At 34.9% G+C, this 15482-nt stretch overlaps 1 protein-coding gene across 1 annotated transcript; it reads right to left on the bottom strand.

Moving 5' to 3' along the window:
- Nucleotides 1–3233: 3233 nt before the first annotated feature.
- Nucleotides 3234–7014, bottom strand: LOC147384881 (cytochrome P450 76A1-like). The gene is made up of 3 exons (XM_086426859.1): nucleotides 6485–7014; nucleotides 4833–5243; nucleotides 3234–3978 (listed from the first exon to the last, which is right to left on the bottom strand). The coding sequence occupies exons 1-3, from the start codon at nucleotides 6977–6979 to the stop codon at nucleotides 3364–3366; spliced, it is 1521 nt and encodes a 506-aa protein (XP_086282985.1). The 5' UTR covers nucleotides 6980–7014; the 3' UTR covers nucleotides 3234–3363.
- Between the last annotated feature and the right edge of the window lie 8468 nt (nucleotides 7015–15482).

The following is a 15482-nucleotide window of genomic DNA, read 5'->3' as shown; positions in this document are numbered from 1 at the left end:
TTGAGATCCTTGAAGACGATTAGGGGTTGTCGCCTGTCTGGCTGAGCCGCTGAGAGAGATTCCGACGGTGAGGTCGTGGAGTTGAGATCATTGAAGACGATGAGGGGCGACGGGCTGATATTATCATTAGGCGGATTTGTGGCTTATAATCAGAAGACATTGAATGCATTTTTGAATGTGTGGTTGGATTCGTTGATGAAACATTAATAAGATTGAGACGGGTGGAGCCAGGCTTTTCCTGTAATCAGGCAAAACATTAATAAGATGAATTATTTTAAGGAGACGTTAAGAAATTTTTAGTTAGAAGTTGAAGAAAATGATAGTTAGGTCATTTTCAATTAATATTTGAGAAATTCCGATCTAGAGGCAATGTCATCAACAAAAAAATTGAGAGGTGAGGGAGTGGGGACAGCCTCAGATATTTTCAATTAATTTTGTCCTCTACAATCTCATTTCATCCGATCATGATTTTAAATGCCATGGGCTGATCAGATTTGAAAGTTTTTTTTTTTTCACAATGGGCAGGAGAGAGATTTTTTTTTTTTTTTAACAAGTTATATGCTTCCACGGCAGCATGCGTCAAGTCCGTCGTATTATCAGCACTCTTCATTAAAACATGGAGGTGTACTTACCTTTGCTTCCTCTTCAATCCATCTGATCATATCATCCACTCTCTCTCTCCTTCAAAATACAATCTCATTGATCATTTATTGCTAAGTAGCTCTGTTGTGGAGAGGCGTCTAAACATGCGCCAATAAGGCCCATATTGGGAGAGAGCCAGGGATCCTTGGTTAAAATTGTGGGCTCTCAAGGCTTCAGAGATGGTTCGTCCCATGAACGAGAGGTCATGGATCTTGAACATCTCCTTGCGCTGCTTCGACCAAATGAATCACGACTGTGTTCACCGCACCAAAGCGTAATGACATGACAAGGCCTTATTTTAGACATAAAGTGACTAGGATTTGGTGTGGAATTTTTCCTAGATCAAACAAGTTGCCTACTATCGACCATCCTAGCGGGCCTGGAGGCAATTTTCTAGATTTTCCATTGCCAATTTGGAGGAGAAGAAGAGATATTGTTGCTGAGAAACAAATGGTTGACCAAACAAACAAGCTCCAAGCCCAATTTTACATGACTTGTTATCTTCTACTATCTATAAAAATGAGATGATGAGGTTTTATTCTCCATTTAGAGGTTATGCCTTGGGATTATTCCATATCTAGCTTTCTCCCAACTGTGATTTGATTCTATTTTGTCGTCGTTTAATGGTGGAATTATTCCACACCAACTTTTGCTAATGCCACATGAACTGTGTAATTCTTTGGTGATTTACATGGAAATTGGTGTGGCATTAGCAAAAGCTGGTGCGATAGTAGCAGCTCTTTTAAATAAAATAACTCGAGCCTAGAGCTGGTAGGGGAAGGTTGGAGTGTCACGTTCAAACAATAATTTTTATTTACCATATAAGGAATTAAAAACTAGTGATGAATGCACGCAGTCTTGGGACGCGGTTGGGTATGTGGCTGACATAGCAAGGGCACAGAATCAATCATATAGTGGGTAGTGGGTATATGTGGATAGCGGATAGCACCGACAATAAATTTTATAGAAAGATTTTCCAGACAGACCTATCTGTGGCAATTTTATTACAAAAACTCCCTTAGTTTGTCAAGTTTGTTAATGAACAACCTCACTATATAACTCATTTTAAAAAAAAAATTGTTTGTTTTAGTTGTACATATCATGAACATAATAGGAATATGCCAAAGATTTCTATAATTCTTGGTTGGTAACATTTTAAATCAGTTTTGATTATTAGATGCATGTTATGATGTTAGAATTTCGTTTTAGGCATGTTAAATTCATTGCTAATTCGCCCTAAATCAATCTGTGACTCTAATAAGAGCAACTGTGGTCCAATTTATATATTATTCTTAAGGGTCAGCTTCCGATGACTCATGAAGAATGACTCTTGGGAAAAACACATATTTCTCACTCTACTACTACGATTAAATGATTAAAACTAATTGACCTGGGTCCCGTTCGGCACCCTAAGTTTTACCACACACTTTAACAAACGCGTTTTGTCCTACATGGGTTAGAAGTTTCGGAATGGGCTGATTTTTGGTGAGGATGATCTCTATGGTGAGGAGATCATCCTCACGAAAAATCAGCTCATTCCAAAACTTCTAACCCCATCAAAAATGATTTATAAAAAATGGACGGTTCACGATTTTTCAACTTGTAAACATGGGGCTAAACATTTCGGAATGGGCTGATTTTTGGGGAGGATGATCTTCTAATCATAGAGATCATCCTCACCAAAAATCAGCCCATTCCAAAACTTCTAACCCACGTAGGACAAAAAACATTTGTTAAAGTGTGTGGTAAAACTTAGGGTGCCGAACATTTCCCAATTGACCTAACCCAAATCACTTGTAGAAATAAAGTTTTACTACTAGCATGGAATTGGTGCTAACCAAGACTTAGATTAAAGCCTTAATCGAGAATTCATGTATGGTCAAACATTGTTCTTAGACCACAAACTTTGGTAAATAGGAAAATTGTAGACTCAAAAAAGATCAAAATCCAGCTCAAAACACAAAACCTAACAAATTAAAGACCTCTCTCCGAACTTATCTGGGCTGGGTACCTTGCAAATCAGTGAAAGTTAATATAAGACATTATGATATATATATATATAAAGCATGTTTTTTATTTTTTATTATGAAAAACAATGGCAATAGAATAAATTTTATCAATTGTATCAGCATATATTGCAAAGTATCATACAAGCCTTATCCTTTAAATTTTGAGGTTGGCTATAGTGACATACCTCATGAAAAAAAAAAAAAAAACAAAAGCAAAAAAAAATTACATTTCGTTTTTATTTTTTATTTTTTTGGATACCTTCAAATACTGAGCTATCTTTGCCGATTGGATTTTTCATGATGGATCAAAATATTTTCTAATGTTTTATTTAATGTGTTATATGTAATATTTTTTTCAAAAATAACAAATTATACGATCTAAACAAAATTGTACAAATATAATTTTTTTCACTAATCATAGTTGAATCACCAGTCATTGTGCTGACTTGATTTGAGTCGAGTTTTGGAGTTTTAAAACATTGATTCCTGTTCGAAAATTAAATGGTTAAGGAACAATCCTTTGATTATTAGATGGTAGATTACACGAATACTAAGAGGGGTTTATATGGAAAACAAATCATAGTTAGAAAAAATTAATTCTATATTGAAGATGATCCACGTACCAATATACACCTTATTATAATACATCATATTTAATATTCTAAACTGAACACAATAGATGATTCTTTCAGCATGATTCATTCAAGTTCCACTAGTACATAGATCGCTTTCTAGGTATTGCTTTAAGTGGAGTAGCCTTTCGCAGCGTGATTCCTATCCTATCATTCATGTCAATCGTTTCTGGACTTAAGCCATGTTCTAATTCCCATTCGAAATAGTGTAGGAGTGATCCGAGAACAAAGTGAACAACTTGGTGAGCTAATGGAATGCCAACACAAATCCGTCGTCCAGCCCCGAATGGAATTAGCTCAAAATGTTGTCCACGATAGTCAATATCGGAGCCCAAGAACCTCTCGGGCTTAAAGGATAAAGGATCATCCCAAGAATTTGGATCCCTTCCTATTGCCCATGCATTCACAAATACCTGTGTATCCTTGGGTATCAAATACCCCATGAAGAAATTGTCATTTACAGCCCTGCGTGGAATCAAGAAAGGAACTGGAGGATGCAATCTTAGTGTCTCCTTCACCACAGCTGGTAAATATTGAAGGTTGTCGATATCGCTCTCTTCAAACTTTTTGTTCGACCCCACAACTTGTGTTAGCTCGGTGCACACCATACTCATTGACTTGGGGTTGCGGAGTAGCTCTGTCATCACCCATTCTATTGTGCTGCTCGTCGTTTCAGTGCCAGCAAAAAACATTTCCTACACAATGTAGGCATTTAGGGGTATGTGTAAGAGTAAAACAGTGTAGTCAATCTCCCAATATACATATTTCACCTCAAAATTCTCAAACTCAAAATTTTAATCACTAAATAAATCCCGAATCCATGTCTCGACTATATAGTCAATATGAGACTATATTGACTATATAGTCGAATTCATTGGTTGGTCGTCAATTGGCCATGCGTTTGACGGCACAAAGAGGATGTTATGGACTATTACACCGTTTGCAATTTGTTGGGGGTGTGGTTTGAAAGGAATATACATATCTTTGAGGGGAAACAAAAGGACTGTCCGGACACGATTATGTCTATCTTGGGTTTTATCTTTTGTTGGTCCAAAGTGCATAAGGAGTTTAGGGGTCTGTTTTTTGAGGATTTGCTGTATAAGTGGGATGAGATTTGTAGATTTGTACGTGAGTAGTACTGTAATGTAAGGTCTGTCCAGGTTGGTCAACTCGACCGATTTGATTTTGTTTTCTTGAATACAATACTACTTATAAAAAATAAAAGTCAATATGAGACTATGAGAGAGATCTAACTCCCTAACTAGGTCACTAGACCAGGTAAACCTTTACATGATACATGAATAGAATTATAACCAATTCAAAAAATCATGAAAATCATTGCAAATGGTTGAATGAGCTTTGAACAGAGTAACCCACGTGTAATTTTTGAATTATATTAAGGATAATGGAAAGTAGACACAAAAATTAAACTTATAGGAAAGAAGTCAAAATTTAAGAGTTTTGCTTCAAAAATCTCAAAGTGTACCAAGCAAATACATTGAACAAAAAGTATAGAGAAATTAAAGAGTTTTAAAAAGTAGAGAATTACCACCATCAAAATAACCATGTTTTTATCAGAAATTTTAGTGGGTTCCTCATTTCCATCACCTTCAAATTCCATCAACACATCCAAGAAATCCTTTCTCCTCTTATTTTCACTTTGTTCTTGTTTGTGAACACGCTTCTGCATAAAGCCAGAGACAATATTCATGGCTCGTTCCATCTCTTGTTCGGCCTTCATTCTTATACCTTGTGGATCCAACCATTTAAGCAAGGGAAAGTAGTCAGCTAAATTATGATCTCCAGTCAACTTTATTAATCTATCCATTGTACTAAAGAACTCGAAACCCTCTTTGGATTGTGGATCCAACAAATCACGAGAGAAGAAGAGGTTGCCAAGCAAGTTGAAGGTCATTAGAAAGACGGAGTGAGCTACTTGTACCCCATTATCACCTTCTACCTGATACAAAATTAGGCACACATCACATTTTAATAAGATATACATTGGTGATACAAATTATTTGCTTTTATTTATTTAAGATTACTCTTTATTTTCTCTAGACACTTTTATCATTGTTGTTAGTTTTATTTTAATTAAGAACAATCAATAAAATTCTTTTGATTTTGACACACCCTCCACTTCTTAGTTGATATTTGAGATACCCTTGTGTTTAAAAACACTAAACATGCCTCTTCCACATCAGTCTCTTCTAAGAGACTAACATCAAATGACTTAAATACCCTTTCCTCTTACCTAGCAAAAAGCTTCAAGGATAATTTTTAACCCTCATCCTTAAGATTCTCTCTACCTTAACAGTAAAAAATCTAGACAACAAGATAGTATTTTGTAGGACTATCAATGGATTGGAACATACGTGAATCCATCCATTTCGAAACAATAAGGTTTCGATCCAATAACTTATCAGATCTAATATGGATCAATCATGTCCTGATCCGATAAAACATGAGAAAATATAATTATATTATATATTTTGTTCAATTAAGCATATGGAGTTTATTTAGGTCTTGGATATGTCAAAATGTGTTTGACCCTATGTGAGTATGCGATTTGGATTCTAATATTGAGGTCCAATAAAACCCGATCCAATAAGAATACAATCCGATGCTCTTATCAGATCTGTTCTAGATCTCCTCACCATAGAGATCATCCTCACCAAAAATCAGCCCATTCCAAAATTTCTAACTCATGTAAGACAAAAATGGTTGGGCAAATGGTTGGGTGCTGAACATGTATATATATATATATATATATATATGGATGGCGTTATTACAACCCCTATTACGACTCACATTGCGACACACCGTTTGTCTTATATGGGTAAAAATGTTAGGAATGGGCTGATTTTTTGTAAGGATGATCTTTGGGATGAGGGGATCATCCTTGCAAAAAATCATCCCATTCCAAAACTTCTAACCCCATCAAAATTGATTTACAAAAATTGGACGGTCTAAAATTTTTCAACTTGTAAACATGGGGCTAGAAGTTTCATAATGAGCTGATTTTTGGAAAGGATGATCTCCTCACCATAGAGATCATCCTCACAAAAAATCAGCCCATGCCAAACATTTTTGCCCATATAAGACAAAACGGTGTGTCGCAATGTGAGTCGTAATAGGGGTATACGGAACCCGACCCTATATATATATAATCAATAAATTACATTATTCTAAAGTACCTACCTGTGCTTCTTCTTCTATCCATCGAATAATATCGTCAACTTTTTCTCTCCTTAAAAAGGCAGTCTCATTGATCCTCTTATTGCTAAATATCTCTTCTGTGCAGATGCGTCTCAACATGCGCCAATATGGCCCATATTGGGCAACTGCCATGGATCCATGATGATAGTTGTGGACTCTCATGGTTTCGGTGACAGTTCGGCCTGCAAAAATGATGTCATGGTTCTTGAACAACTCCTTCGCTGCTTCGGCCGATTGAATCACGACAGTCTTCATCGCACCCAAGCGTAAATGGATCACTGGGCCGTGTTTTCGATGTAGGTTGGCTAAGGTTGTGTGTGGAGAGGTTCCTAGATCAAACAAGTTGCCTATTATTGGCCATCCCCGTGGGCCTGGAGGCAACTTCCTTGATTTTTTATTTAGGATTTGATGGAGAAGAAGAATTGTTGAGAAACAAATGGTTGACACAACAATCAAACTCCAAATCGAATCTTCCATGTCTTGTTATCTTCTATCTATGAAAATGAGATGATGAGGTGTTCTTCTTCACTTTAGTTCTCCTAAATACAAATCTTGGGGCAGGGGCAGAGCCAGGATTTTCCTGTAGTGGGGGCAAACTATGGTTATTTGTGTAGTGAAGATGAATGGTTCTAGGGAGAAATTAAGAGGTCTTTAGTTTGAAGTTGAAGAAAATGATATTTAGGTCATTTCCAATTAATATTTGAAAAGTCCGATCAAGAGGCAATGTCATCAACAAAAATTTGAAGAGGTGAGGGAGTGGGGACAAATGGGCATGTAATTAGTTGAAAATATAAGGGTGTCTCAAAGTTCTGTGAGAACAAATGGGGCATGTTATTCATATTTTTAAATAAAAGTTTAGCCTCACGTTGAGGCTCTCCATCAAACAGACGGTTAAGATGATATAGGTTTTCAAGAAAAATGTACCTATAGAAAAAAAAAATTGTATTGATTCCTAGGCGATCAGTATTGACTTTTAGGAAATATTCGTCATTCTTCTTATCTCAATTGTTTGTCTGATGGAGGAGTTGGAATCTAGCATTTTCAAAAATAATAAAATAATAAAATGACAGTGATGTAATTGTCCATAGGCGGATTTGTAGCTTATAATCCAAGACATTAGATGCATTTTTGGATGTGTGGTTCAATTCGAGTTATCCAACTAATTAAAAAAGTATTCTAATAAAGTTGATGAAACATTAATAAGATAGAGACGGGTGGAGCCAAGCTTTTCCTGTAATGGGGGCAAACTATGGTTAATTGTATATTGAAGATGAATTATTTTAAAGAGAAATTAAGAGGTTTTTAGTTAGAAGTTGAAGAAAATGATATTTAGGTCATTTCCAATTAATATTTGAGAAGTCCCGATCAAGAGGAAATGTCATTAACAAAAAATCGAGAGGTGAGGGAGTGGGGACAAATGAGACATGTAATTAGTTGAAAATATAAGGGTGTCTCAAAGTTCTATGAGAGCAAAAATTAGAGAGAGGTGAGAGTGTGGGGGCAAATGGGGAGAGAGGTGAGGGAGTGGGGATAAATGGAACATGTAATTAGTTGAAAATATAGGGGTGTCTCAAAGTTCTAGGACAATTGCCCCCACCAGCTCCTTACTAACTCTTCCCTGTCTTGGGGCGTCGTATTTTTGCATGATTCCTAATACTTCTAACAATTTTGATTTGATTTCATTTGTCCTTATTTTATACAATTATATTGTCAAACCAAGTTTATTTAAGAGCACCCCATTCATATGTAAGAACCAAAGAACTAGCATAAATCTTGAGATGTTCTAAGTAAAAGTTGGTGTGGCAATAAAAATTCTTGTTTTTATTATTTTTAATTAATCGTAGTTATTATATAGGTAAAGTACATGATTTTTAAATTCTATATCGCGTCTCGTCTCGTTCAGCTTCGATACCGAGTCGTCTCAAACGAGTTTTCTGATACGTTTAAAATGTCTCGTGAAATAACTCAAAAAATTAAACGTGAGACGCAAAACTCGATTAAAAAATGACTTTGTGAGTTGATCTCATTTAGCTCTGATACTGAGTTAACTTAGGTGATACATCTCATTCTCGAACGAGTTTAAAATTATTGGAACCGACACCTCACATTGTTTGATGGGACGGTGGGCGATTGGGAGTATCATAATCAAACCATAATTTTATTTATATATTTTAAAATATTAAAATTATCTTTATATCTCAAATACCTTACGTTTGCAACTTGCAAGCATTAATATAATCCTAGCTCTTTGTCCAACACAAGTTCTAAGCAAATTATAAATGAAAGATGAGATTTGATGCAAGATTCTTGGCCTCCCCGAAGAATCCAAAATTTTAAAACTTCAAAAAAATAAATAAATAATAAATAAAATTTCACCATTGACTTTGTAATATTTGGGCGTTCAAGGCCACCATCCATTTTAAAAGTCTTTGCTCAGTCCAAAATAGGCTCCTTTTTATTTATTTTCAATCCGATCTACCCCATAAAATTAGAGGGCTGTGGTAATACATATGTGAGCCTAGCAAACCTTAGCACGGGTGGGAGTGTGAGTAAGAGTGTTTGATAAGTAAGAATTTACTTTGAGAGTTGGACATTCAACTGATTCAACTGTTTCACTATTGGAAATTCAACTTTTGAAAATTGACAATGAATGTTAATTATAATTATTATGTTTTATTACTTGTAAAAATTTATGTTAGAGGTATATAGATCTCCAACTCCATTTGAAGATAAGACGAATTTTTTTTTTATAAATTCAACTTCCTAATTAAGATTGATGATAAATTCTTTTTTTTTTTTTAATTTTAATTTTAATTATTTTTTTAAAATTTTAATTTTAACGAAGAATGCTGATAATATGACGGACTTTTGGTGGACAAATTTGACACACACTGTCTTAGAAGTACATAACTTATTAAAAAATAAAAAGAGAAAATTTCTCTCTCTTGTCTATTCTCTACCCACATATTTATTTTTTAAGATTTCAAATCTTAAAAGATATTGTTGGACCTATATTGATTATCACATTGACAATCCAACAACACAGACATCTAGATTTCATGAAAATATTCATATTCAAAAAAACAAAAAAAAATTTTAAAAAAAAATTATTTTTTAAACTTGATCCATGGTGTATAAAATGGACTGCTACTAAACACTCACATTTAAAAATAAAATTCGACGATGAAAAATATATATTTTTTTTAAAGTTCATATAATTTTATCCTCTACAACCTCATTTCACCCAATCATGATTTTAAATGCCATGAGCTAATTAGATCTGAAAGTTTTTTTTTCCCTATGGGCAAGAGAGATTTTTTTTTTTTTTTAACAAGTTAAATGCTTCCACGGCAGCATGCGTCAAGTCCATCGTATTATCAGCACTCTTCATTAAAACATGGAGTTGTACTTACCTTTGCTTCCTCTTCTATCCATCTGATCATATCATCCACTCTCTCTCTCCTTAAAATACAGTCTCATTGATCCTTTATTGCTAAATAGCTCTGTTGTGGAGAGGCGTCTAAACATGCGCCATTAAGGCTCATATTGGGAGAGAGCCAGGGATCCTTGGTTAAAATTGTGGGCTCTCATGGCTTCAGAGATGGTTCGTCCCGTGAACGAGAGGTCATGGTTCTTGAACATCTCCTTGCACTGCTTCGGCCGAATGGATCACGATTGTGTTCACCGCACCAATGTGTAATGACATGACAGGGCCCTATTTTAGACGTAAAGTGGCTAGGATTTGGTGTGGAATTGTTCCTAGATCAAACAAGTTGCCTACTATCAGCCATCCTCGCTGGCCTAGAGGCAATGTTCTGGATTTTCGATTGCCAATTTGGAGGAGAAGAAGAGCTGTTGTTGCTGAGAAACAAGTGGTTGACCAAACAAACAAGCTCCAAACCCAATTTTACATGACTTGTAATCCTCTACTATCTATCAAAATGAGATGATGAGGTTTTATTCTCCATTTAGAGGTTATGCCTTGGGATTATTCCATATCTAGCTTTCTCCTAATTATGATTTGATTCTATTTTGTCTTCGTTTAATAGTGGAATTATTCCACACCAACTTTTGCTAACGCCACATGAACTTTGTAATTCTTTGGTGATTTACATGAGAATTGGTGTGGCATTAGCAAAAGTTGGTGTGATAATAACAGCTCTTTTAAATAAAATAACTCGAGCCTAGAGCTGGTAGAGGAAGGTTGGAGTGTCACGTTCAAACAATAATTTTTATTTACTATATAAGGAATTAAAAACTAGTGATGAATGCACGCAGTCTTGGGACGCGGTTGGGTATGTGGCTGACATGGCAAGGGCACAGAATCATAGATCGCTGTCATCGGGATACACAAGAAAAAGATGTATGGTTTTGTGCCCTTGCCACATCAGCCACTTATCCAACAGCAGCGTACCAAGAACATGTGCATTCATCATTATTCTAAAAACTATTGTTGCATTTCAAACCCTACGCAAGCAAGCATTAATTTTGAATACATGTTGTAAGCAAGAAATCATTACAAATGAAAGACTAGAATCATTTGGTCAAAAAAATTTGGTCGTAAAAAATTTAATCCAACATCTTGTAAAACCTGAATTGATCAATCACAAGATATCTCCTGTATTGAAAGCATCCCCAACTTATTACAAGAATACTTACATTAAGAAATCCCTCAATGCATGTAATTTCAATTTGGAATTTTGTCAAAGACTAATAATAAAATGACGCGTTAAAAGGTACTCAGCTGACATGGCAAGTGCACATAACCATAGATCTTTTTTCCTTGTGTATCCTAGAAAAAAAAAAGATCTATAGTACTTCTATGCATTTGCCACGCCAACCGCGTACAAACTGCATATGTTTTAGTGCGTCCCTTTGTCAAATCCTAAATTGACTTTTTTTTTTGTGAACAAGAAAATCCTCTCTAGTAAGTGAGAGCTCTAGCATTTGAAAAAAAATAATAATAATCTGACCATACATGTTTGTAAGGTTGGAAGCCTTTTCTAATCCCTGGGTTGGGAGTTTAATTATTCTAATCAAGCTGGTGCTACTGAAAAAACTTATGAGTATGGCAACACTCGGATATGTCATCATAACCTCATTTCAAGAGAAAACGATAAATTATGAGTCTAACTAGCCTTACTAAGTTAGTAAGGATTTCACCCTTACTAAGAGTCTTTGGGCTCACCTTGTGGAATCCAAAATCATGATCTGATGCTTTAGGATTGTAGATGAAAAAAAAACAACAATTCCAAAAAAATGTTATTTTTCACCGTTGAATTTTAATTTAAAATTTTGGAGTTATGTGGCAGTTCGGTAGCCATACATTTTTTTAAACCTTGGATCAAGCCCAAAAAATTTTGTTTTTTAATTTGAATATTTTTTATTTTGAATATGAGTTTTTCATACAATTTAGTGGTATGTGGTGTTGGATTGCTAATGTGGTAATCCATTTGAGCAAAAGGACCCTTTAGGCTGTGTTTGGATCGAGAGAAGTGGAGAGAAGAGAAACTCAATTTCTCTCCACCATGTTTGGATTGACAAGAGATAACTGGGGATAATTTTGAAATTTTAAAATATCTTAAAAGAGATTTAGGGCAAAGTTGAAATTATAAAATATTTTAAAAGGCTGTATCTCCATTTCTCTCCACTTTTGGAGAGAAAGAAAACGCACATATTTTTCTCTCCTTTTTTCTTCTCTCCCCACTTAACAATCCAAACAAAAGAAGTTGTGTTTGGATTGAGAGAAAAGGAAAGAAGAGAAGAAAAAAAGAAAATAAATGAGTTTCTCTCCATTTCTCTTGTTTGGATTGTTAAGTGGGAAGAGAAGAAAAAAGAATTGGAGAGAAGAAGAGAGAAAAAAAAAAGTGAGTTTTCTTTCTCGCCAAAAGTGGAGAGAAACCCTTTTAAATTATTTTATAATATCAACTTTACCCCTAAATCTCTTTTAAGATATTTTAAAATTTCAAAGTTGCCCCAAGTTCTCTCTTATCAATCCAAACTTGGTGAAGAGAAATTGAGTTTCTCTTCTCTTCTCTTCCCTTCTCTTTTCTTCTCTTAACGAGTTTCTCTTCTCTCCACTTCTCTCAATCCAAACATAGTCTAAGGGTCCTTTGCTCAAATGGATTACCACATTTGAAATCCAACACCACAAACCTCTAAATTCTATGAAAAACTCATATTCAATTAAAAATAATAATTTTTTTTGGACTTGATCCAAGGTTTTAAAAATGGATGGCTACCGAACTTCCACATAACTCCAAAATTTAAAATTAAAATTCAACGGTGAAAAATAACTTCTTTTGGAATTTTTTTTTTTTTCCATCTACAACCCTGAAGCATTGGATCATGATCTTGGATGACACAAGGTGAGCCGTAGGACCCTTAGTAAGGGTGAAATCCTTACTAACTTAGTAAGGCTAGTCAGACTCATAATTTATCATTTTCTCTTAAAATGCGGTTACGATGACATGTCCATTTATTGTCATACTCATAATTTTTTTCAGTAGGGCCAGCCTAACTTGAATAATTAAGCTCCCAGCCTAGGGATTAGAAAAGGCTTCTAACCCTACAAGCATGCATGGTTAGATTATTATTGTTTTTTTCCAAATGCGAGAACTCTCACTTACTAGGGAGGATTTTCTTGTTCACAAAAAAAAAATGTCAATTTAGTATTTGACAAAGAGTAATGACAAAGGGGCGCACTAAAACATATGCAGTCTGTACGTGGCTAGCGTGGTAAATGCATAGAATTGTAGATCTCTTTTTCTTTTTCTTTTTCCAGGATACACAAGTAAAAAAGATCTACAGTTCTGTGCACTTGCCATGTTAGCTGAGTACATTTTAGCGAATTGTTTTATTATTAGTCTTTGACAAAATTCCAAATTGAAATTACATGCATTGAAAGCTTTCTTAATGCAAGTATTCTTGTAATAAGTTGGGGATGCTTTCAATACAGGAGATATCTTGTGATTGATCAATTCAGATTTTATAAGATGTTGGATTGAATTTTCTATGACTAAATTTTTTTGCCCATATTAGTCGCATCTTTCATTTATAATGTTTTCTTGCTTACAATGTGTATTGAAAATTAATGCTTGCTTACATAGGGTTTGAAATGCAACAATAGTTTTTAGAATAATGATGAATGCACATATTCTTGGTACACGGATGGGTACGCGGCTGATGTGGCAAGGGCACAGAACCACACATCTTTTTCTTGTGTATCCCGATGACAAAGATCTATGATTCTGTGCCCTTGCCATGTCAACCTCATCCCAAGACTGGGCATTCATCACCACCCTAGTTGTTAATACCTTATAGTAAATAAAAAACAACTCTGAACACATGCTAATCAATATCTAATTTTAAGGAAAAGGGAAAAATATCAAAACTCGAATGCATGGGACTAGAGTCCATGGAGTGCTGGAATCTGATTTTGTGTTGGTTCACACTTTTAAAAGACTTCATATAATATAGAATTTATTATTTCTGCATTTGTCTTCTTCCATTGAGGTTTTGCACCTTTGAGATTCTCCTCTCTATGTGACATGTTTTCCTGGTTGGCTTATAGGTTTGCCATGGTTACCTCTTGGAATTCCTTATGAACAATACACTAATCCATCAACACTTTCTACAAAACACTATTATTTTGTATTTAATGAGAACATAAAAAACTAGATGGCTTAATGTTAAGTGGAATATGAATTTAATTATAAGTGCTTTCTGATTGTTCGTAGATGTTGCATGACAGGGCTCAGCTCACAGAGGTCCAGCATTACCACCAGTAGAAGTGCTGGTTGCAATCCATGACATTAATCCTGAGAAAAATGGAATTGCACTTACGAAGGCATGTTTTCTTTGATTCTTTTTAACATGACTCTTCAATTCTTTAAAGTGACAATGCATCGTTTTGTTAAACCATCAAGATGACCTAATAGAATAACCCTTATCTATGCCAACAATTGGTCCATATGCATGATTGTAATCATCCAATATGTCAAGTCTTTTGGTTGGTGGTAACTATAGAGGTCCAGAATATTGTTTTACTAATACATTTGTGGTCTATGCTTTGAGGCTCACTTCGGGGAGAAGCTCTAAAAAAAGGCTTTGGTGTTTAGAAGGAAATGCCCATTTCCTATGATGGCTTACATCATATTCAAAGAGGTGTTAAACAACTGACACCTTCAGAAAGTCCATACCTTTTGACTAAGGTGCGCATCGTGGGGATCTGTTGTATTTCATTTTTTTTTTCTTCCACTTGTTGTGGTATCATCGTGGGATCTATTTGATTTTTATTCGAGGGAGTAAACTTTGTATTTATGAAGTGTGAAACTATGGGTATGGTTCAGTTTTAATTTTGTTTTGACCAATTTGGGTTTGGATGTTGAACTTTTGGTGGTTAATTTTAAACTTATTTATACACTTGGAAAAGGTTACATGGCCCAAAGGACCATGTCGAGCCTAGACCGAGGTCCTCATTACATCTTAACAAAATTTAAAAAAGAAAACATTTTTTTCCCCAATCAAAGGGCTAGGATTATATTAATGCTTGTAAGTTGCAAACGTTGGATGTTTGAAATATAAAAATAATTTTAATATTTTAAAATATATAAATAAAATAATGGTTTGATTATGATACTTCCAGTCTCCCACCGTCCCATATGTGAGGGGTCAGGTTCCAATAATACTCTACCTATACAGTAACAACTCTTAAAGAAAAATAATAAAAAACGAGAACTTCTATTGCCACACCAACTTTTACTCAGAACACCCCAAGAAGTGTGCTAATTCTTTGGTTCGTACATGTGAATGGGGTGCTGGTTTGACAATAGATTTCTCTAAAATAAGGACAAAATGGAATCAAATCAAAGTCGTCAGAAAGTATAAGGAATCATGCAAAAATATGACACCCAAGATTATATTTAGTAGAACTAAAGTCAAGAAAAAGAACACCTCATCATCTCATTTTGATAGATAG

Source organism: Akebia trifoliata, chromosome 15 (genome assembly GCF_017979445.1).
Source record: "Akebia trifoliata isolate Shusen 1 chromosome 15, ASM1797944v1, whole genome shotgun sequence".
In the NCBI taxonomy this organism is placed as follows: Eukaryota; Viridiplantae; Streptophyta; class Magnoliopsida; order Ranunculales; family Lardizabalaceae; genus Akebia; species Akebia trifoliata.
Note: the sequence above shows the minus strand (reverse complement) of the source record. Positions and strands in the feature narration are given on the sequence as shown.